The 7,861-nt window shown below is 40.0% G+C and overlaps 1 protein-coding gene across 4 annotated transcripts in view; it reads right to left on the bottom strand.

The window, feature by feature from the left end:
- Nucleotides 1-7,861, bottom strand: part of Msantd2 (Myb/SANT DNA binding domain containing 2) — a 31,421-nt gene continuing 23,560 nt past the window's right edge. For all 4 annotated transcript variants that reach the window (XM_055622059.1, XM_055622060.1, XM_055622061.1 and 1 more), the window contains exons 3-4: nt 6,702-6,762; nt 1-2,312 (exon numbers count right to left, since the gene is read on the bottom strand). In XM_055622059.1, the coding sequence (XP_055478034.1) occupies nt 1,460-2,312; nt 6,702-6,762 (914 nt within the window). In that variant the 3' untranslated portion in view covers nt 1-1,459. The remainder of the gene's footprint in view (nt 2,313-6,701; nt 6,763-7,861) is intronic.

The following is a 7,861-nucleotide window of genomic DNA, read 5'->3' as shown; positions in this document are numbered from 1 at the left end:
CCTGGCTTGTGATTTTATTTTCAACAGTATAGAAAATCAGGACTTAAAGAGTTCCAATCTGGATTTGCTGCCCATTAAAAGCAGAACATTTGATAGATGTTGAGGAACCATTAAAGATAAATAACAAAACCAGCAAGTTCCTGCCATGAGACCAAAGTGATCCTTGACTACTGGAGACTATTCTTAGCAACTGTACTAACTTCCATGTGGAGTGGTCCCTAACCCCCCAAAAGCTCAGAAGAGGTCTATGTACGAGTCATTGCTTAATGGATTGACACCTTCAAATTGCTTCTCTCATAAATCACACTTCAAAGTCATTAGTGCTGTATTTCTACTGGATCCTCATTTTCTTTTTTTAGACCACAGCAAGATGGCATAAATTGTCCTTTCACTACTTAGGAGGCTTAACCCAATTACTAAGAAAAAGATAAGGAAACAAAGTGTTTCATGAATTTATACTACTAAAGTCAAAAGGATATTATTACATTTTCAAGTAAGAAATAGTGTAGTTCCTAATGACCTCCAGAACTGACAAGAAATGAGTATGGTTACTGTTAATACATAGAGAAAATAGAGATTTTTTTTTTCTTTTTTCTTTTGTGTGTGTGTGTGTGTGTTGGGGGTGGTCCTGGTCATTCTTTTTCTTTTCAGGTTTGGGGATAGAGCCCAGGGCCTTGTGGATTCTAGACGACTCCTGCTGGGCCACATCCCAGCCTTTGTCTGTTCACTTACAGCAAAGCCAGAATATTCCCCCACAACCATGCAGCCATACTCTGCTACAAAAAGCTCAACTAGCACACCCAAAAGGCCAGGAATTCCTTTAATTTCTTTTTTTTTTTTCTTTTTTTAGTTTAAATGTCAACACAACCATAAAAGTTTGTACATCACATAAACAAAGTCTTTGCAGGCAACACTGATTGGAAATAGCAAAACGCTTGGTTGGTGAAAAATGAAACTCTAAATTATATACAATAGTAGCTAAAGGTAATACTGAAAAACAGCCTTATTAACTGTGACTCAAAATTTACTTGTCACTATCTATTGCTTATTTATTCAAGGCTGTAAATAATACTTATAGAGATGTGTAAAAATGAAATAGTGTGAAAAAAATACAATTTTCAATTTCATATGAAACTCAAAGTATAAGTTTTGTCCAATATGGAATGTACCTACATCTGTTTATATCAGGGCTCTAAAATCCATTTAAAAATTGATGTTTTCTTTTTTTAAAAAAGAACTGACCTACCATGCAAGACCTGCTTGCTCAAAATGAGCATTTCAGGTGAGGTCTGCTTTTTCTGCCCAGAGTCTACTATGATTTTTTCAGAGGTTGTATTGGTCTCATCGTGGAAAGAGCTCCCATGAAGAGTCCGATGGCAGCATCTGGATGTGGGGTAGTTTGGGTAATAGGAAGAAGGGAGAAGAATGCACAAGCCCAAATCCTTATGAAGGATGACATTCAGTTGTTAAATTTTAAGGGGTATCCAATGGCTTTTTCCAGGCACTCAACTAATGAGCCGGCGGACAGAAAATCCCTTTCTACTTCTACAAATTTGATATAGATGGATTTGGGGGAAACTCCAGGATCCACAATACAGTTCTGAGACAAAAACCCATTAATACCAACCCAATCTTTACTGAAGGTTTTGGTATTTGCTTGGAAATGTAGAAACAAGCACTGCTGCAGAGTCCTGACTTCAGCAATTCCGAGGTAGCAGTAGGTGATGCGGGCGGGTTCTACCTCCACCTGTAGTGAGGCTTGTGTCGAGAGGGTTTCTATGTCAACCCGGCCCTCTTTTCCTGGGTCCAGGGCATGGCGCTCCACATCTGGTGAGAGCGGCCTCTCAAGACATTCTTCATAGCCAATGGCATACAGGCCTGGGCTTTTAGGAATCCCTCCTGGTAATAAATACTGAACAACATTCCCACCAGTTGGCTTGGAGTGGGCAATGGGTATCCAGTCAATTTCCATGTGCAGCTCTAAGCACCTAGCTTCACTAATGGTGATCTCTAAAAATTTGTAGTAAACATTTTTCCAGTTCATTTTTTGCACTCGGGTCATAATGATCCGTCCCTCGGGTTTCTCAGAGTTGAAGTACTCCCGAAGACGCTTGCCAAGGGGCACCTGTGAGCTGATCTCGGCATAGTGGTAACGGATATCCTCTTTCCAGCGGGTGTTATAGCCAATTCCAAAAATGGCCAATTTATTGGAAAGGTGGAGCCTTGAAAAGTCTGTCCAGCTCTGAAACAGTTCCCATTTCAACTGCACCGACTCCAATATCTGTACAATATTCTGCATGGTATCTCGCTTCCTAAAAAGAGAAATCAACATATTCTTCAATTGCCTCAAGCAGCAACATCTAACAGAATTTTCTATAATGATGGAAATGTTCAATACCTACAGTGCCCACTATGGGAGCCGCTAGAACTTAAAATACAGCCAACACCCACACCTCAGAAAGGCTTCTACACTAGAAGGTCACTGCATTAAAAAAGTAACCCATCAAGTTCCTAGAATTAAAAACAAACTGCTCTTTATGATCTCATATCAATTTTAATAAATATAAATACTTATGGTCCTAGGATTTCAAAAAATCGTGGAACATGAATTTATGGAAAAAATGTTATTGTACAAATGCATGTGCCATATTATTTGTGTGGAGGTCAGAGGAAAACTTTGGATTCGATTCTCTTCTTCTATGTTCCAATGCATTCTGGGGATTGAACTCAGACTTTCAGGCTTCAGCAAGCACTTTACTCACTAAGCACTCACTGACTCAAAGCAGGACCATGATTTTTTTTTTGTTTGTTTACTATTCTTTCTTTTTAATTTGTTTATTTTTCAAGACAGGGTTTCTCTGTGTAGCCTTGGCTATCCTGAACTTGCTTTGTAGACGAGGCTGGCCTCAAACTCAGAGATCCTCCTGCCTCTTCTGGGACACGTGGAGCATGCTCCCAGTGGAGCATCAACTTTTTAAGTGGTTATCACAGCTCTTGGTTACCTTCAGACCAAAGTACCAAAAAAGCAAAGGATACGTAACAGAGCACCAGAGCAGCCTCAAATAGCACCTTAATTTTTAACATGACATTTATGAGCTCCAGCTCATACACGTGTGCTGGAAGAAAATAAATGGTTATGACTAAGAACCTAAAACAAGAACATTTCCATCATGCCATTTCCAATGAAATGAATTAATACAAACTCATTACTAGTCCCAGATTTAAGTTAGAACATAAATGGTGAAATTACAGAAATCCTTCAATTAGAATTTACATAATTAGCAGATTAAGATAGAATATGCTATGGAATTCTTGTTCCATAGGCTGCTTAACTAAGGTACTGACTGACACTTTGTGTAATAAATGTAATTATAAGCTGAAAATCCCAGCACTTGGGAGGCTGAGGCAGGTGGATCTTTGTGAGTTCATGGCCAGGCCGGTCTACATGGTGAGTTCCAGGACTGCCAGAGCTGTGTGGAGACCTTGTCTCAAATAAAGCAAAACAACAACAATAACAACAAATAGGTATTTCTCAATATGGCCAAACTTTGATGTGGTAAGACCGGCTTATTAGATATTAACTTAGAAATCAAGTTGTTATATTTGGAAAAAAAAAAAAAAAAAAAAAAAAGGAAACCAATCAATTATAGGTTTAATCTACAGAAGTACTTACATCATGCTACAATCAAGAAAAACAGATTTGCTAAGAATACTTTTTTGTTTGTTTTGGTTTTGGTTTTTTTTTTTTTTTTTTTTTTTGAGACAGTGTTTCTCTGTGTAACTGTGGCTGTTCTGGACACACTTGGAGGCTGGCCTTGAACTCACAGAGATCCGACTGCCTCCCTGAGTGCTGGGATTACAGGTGTGTGCCAACCGCCTGAATAGTACTTTTTTAGTGGGCCAGTGAGTGTACACATGTGCTGGTGGAGGCCTGGGAATTACAGGCAGATTTGAGCCTCTGGATTATTGCTGGAATCACAACTTGAGGCCTCTGGAGGAAGGAGCACAAGCACTTGCTTAATCACAGAGCTCTCTCTCTCCAGCTTTCTGTCCATCTTCAAAAGAGGCCATGGTCCTTCATGCTTTCCCTTTGAAATCTTGTATCTTTCAGAATAGCTAAGGAACATTCTGGAGAGGCCTCATAGAGCCACTGTCTGTCCTCTTGTCCTCCTGGCCTAACTGTGCAAGATGTAAAGAGCTAACATTGTGTTACCACCTGCTTCTTAGGCCCCTAAGAGTGCCCTGGGTTTATCCTTCACCCATGTGTCTGTCTTGGAATCTTCTCAAGTGGCCATGGAAGCACCTAAAGGAACACACGGGATTCCTGGGAACCACTTTTCTACTCAAGGAACATGAAGGAACTCACTCCATCACTTACAATATTCAATTGTGATGCTTCATGAGGCAGATATGTTTCTGAGTGGGACAACAGTTCAAAGGAAAACTGTCTTTCCTAACTATCAGACTGTTTTTAAACTTCCTTCTTTTAAAGTTCTGTATGTATGCTTGGTGTATACACGCCTGTGTATGTGTGTGCTCGTGCAGAAGGCAGAAGAGGGAATCTAATATCTCTCACTGAACCTGGAGCTTTCATTTCTTGAGTAGCCACCTGGTTCCATCTCCTTCGGGGCTAGTTCAGGCGTGAACAGGACCATGCCAGCTTTTTTACATATGTGCTGAGTTCCGAACTCCTATCTGCAATTCTATAGGAAGTACTCTTACCACTAAGCCACCTCTCCGTGTTTCACTGATCTCAAAGAGGATTACACTAAGTAGATGGAGGAGAGCTCAGACTTTTGTTCATCTTGCTCAGTGATACACCTTAATGCCTTGAATACAGCAGACACTTAGAAAACAAGTTAACGAAACAAGATCAAGTGAGTACTTTGTGAAGCATGTATCAGTTCGCTAACTAACCCCACAGGTGCCAAGGGAGAGAGGGAGGGGGAGAGAGGGAGAGAGAGAGGGAAGGAAGTGGGAGAGGGAGAAAGAAGAAAGAGGGAGAGAGGGAAAGAGAGGGAAGAAGGAAGGGAGAGAGAAAAACAAATACAATCTACTAAAGCAGATCAAGGTATTTTATTCCACACTTCACGCTCTGAGCACTAGTTACACACTGCATGGGATTTCAGAAGTCCTAGACAGAGAAGTAAACGGCCTCCTAGCAGCTCTTCAGAACCTCTCACTCCCTCGTTAACTGGCACCCAGAGAAAGGGCAGCAAAGGACAGAGCATACCAGAGTCCTGCTGGCCTCAGTATGAGGGTGTTTCAGAAGCTTGGAGCAATTTGGCACCATACTTATTTGAGTAGTTTTTGAGAACTGTCCATTTCCTGGCTTCCAATGCCAAGAGTTCCAGGGTTTAAGGCTAGTGACAACTCTGTGACGTATGTATCTATACTTGCTACATCAAATGACTATTCCCTGAAAGAACCAAGTGACTTGGGAGATACAGGCCATCTCAGTTATAGATCCAGAGGCTTATTTTGGAGAAAAAGGGACTTAAAAGTATGGATTTATAGTAACTCACTTTAAAAATCATTTGCCAGGGATAAAGGGTAAAGCCCTTGCTATGTAAGCCAGAGTTTAACCCTTGGGACCCATGTAAAGGTGTAAGAAGAGAGTCAACTCCACACAGTTGTCCTTTGACCTCCATAAATTCACTGTAGCTAGCATGTATCCATACACATGCATGCTTGTACAGTAACAATTAATAATTTCAGTCACCAGTCTTCTTTCCTTTCTACTTGATGTCACAATCTTGAAAGAATAACTACTTCTCAATAAGACATGACTTTAGGTTTATTGATTTGGGTCAGAAAAAAAAAACAACAACACACTTTTGAAGAGCAGGATAATGAGTACAGATTTGGGGGAAATGTTCATATTCCTGAATGCTCACTCACTCTCTCCCCAGACATAGGCTCAATCACACACCACTGGGAATTCTGTGATTCTAAAGACATACTACCAAAAAAAAAAAAAAAAAAAAAAGTGTGCACTTGCAATGGTAGCGTGCTGAACTGCTGACTTGCCTTTTCTGTGGAGTTTTTAGCTATCTGCAACTTGTCTTTTCCTATGTCTATCAAATGTCATGTGGAATGCGACACATCAGGCATGGGTGCTAGGAATTCAAGTTACCAGGAAGAAAAATGAGTAGTACTTTTCATTTAGCTTCTAACTTTATTTTTTATTCTTTTTAATGGCTTTGATAAGGAACTCACTTGAAGCCATTAAAAAGAACCGTAAATGTAACAGATGGTGATGAACTCTTACGGGAAAGAACAACAGTTGGGTCATTGAGAGGCTTTATCCTGAACCTTCTGGGTCCTTCCTCCAGGTGGTTTCCTACATGCATAAGTAGGTCACCTAAGAGCTTCCCTTCAGATTCCCGAACTGTAATATTATTGAAAATTCAAATGTCCCTTTGGTCCTCCTTTAATCTCAAGTCCTTGTGGCTCATCTTGTCTAAGGTAAGCATCTAAGGGTGCACACCAACACAAGGAAACACATTTTCATGAAGACTTGTTTCTTCTTCCTGTATAAAACATTCAGCAGCTCAGGTCCCCAGTGGTAAAAAAATAAGCAGAAATGCTTCCAAGATGCTGGAGTAAGGCTGGAGTTTCTCCATCATGCCTAGGTACCCATGATCCTCCCAGGTTACTACACTTGGACACATTGGTGCAAAAATGAAACATCTACTTACTGTGCCTCTTCAGAAGACTCTTGTTTTATTTTTAATGTTCTCTTTGAAACTGGCATTTCATCTGGAAAAAAAAAAGAAGTTTTGGAACAAATTATATTTTCCTAAATGGTGACATACATTTATGTAGATAAGTAGCTCTATTTTCTGCCCATTCTGTCCTTTCTTAATTAATTCTGATGTCTAACACTGTCCGGCACCAGATATAAAAATAAAACTTTATCTAATGAGATGCGAACATTGATATGCAGGATCAGAAACCAGCTCCACAAGCATAAAATTCTTCAAGGTCACCAGTGGATTTTAAGCGAGGAGCTTAAAGCTTAATTTCACTGCAAACATGATTTTAAAAGAACAAGAATGGAAATGACTCTGCTCTACTTAGATTTTCTGTGTAGGTTTTACAGAGGAAGTAATTACTCCCAAATACGAGGATCAGCATATTCTGCATGTTATTTTTTTTTTTCAAAGGCTGGGTGACTTAACGCTTCACAGCAAACAGGTTATGGTATGCTGCAGACAATCAGCCCTTAATGTTCTTGTGAGATTGAAAGGCAAGATCAGTTAGGATCTAGTCTTATTCTTGAAATCTTCATTTTCTTTTACATATGGCTAATAATCTTAACAATTTGAGAACCTCTCTCTTTTTCCCTTCCAATATTTCGAAGAAATTAAAACAGCATTAATACAAAATACTATAACAGTTCACCCTTTTTCTTTATTTCTGTCATCGGGCAGGATTCTGTAATTCTTTTTCCTTAAGCAACGGAATCAAATTTATACTGGCAATCCTGCCTGCACTTCCTCAGGCGTCACCTGAGCAGCTCATTAGGGGGAAGGGCATTTGCTCCTCACACACTCAGTACACCACTTGCTGCTATGGAAAAAGGCTATAGCTAAAACTTGTCAGCATTTCCCAAATAAGAAAGTCAAAACGGGAGTACCTGACCTATCGAGATGCAAGCAAACAAAAACTACATATACCCTCTTCATCAGGCCACTCAATTGGAGATTTAAAGTAGTTGGGTCAAGGACTCTCAGGGCTACAAAAAGCAGGGGTATTTTGAGTTGCATAAGGTTCAGTCAGTGAACCTCCTTGTATGAGTCAGGTTAGGAAGTCTTCTATCTTCAGAGAGCTTACCAGTACCCAAGTCACCAAGTTG

Source organism: Psammomys obesus, unplaced genomic scaffold, assembly GCF_907164565.1.
Source record: "Psammomys obesus unplaced genomic scaffold, mPsaObe1.curated_primary_1811, whole genome shotgun sequence".
NCBI classification, from domain to species: Eukaryota; Metazoa; Chordata; class Mammalia; order Rodentia; family Muridae; genus Psammomys; species Psammomys obesus.
This window is presented reverse-complemented; position numbering and strand designations above follow the sequence as displayed.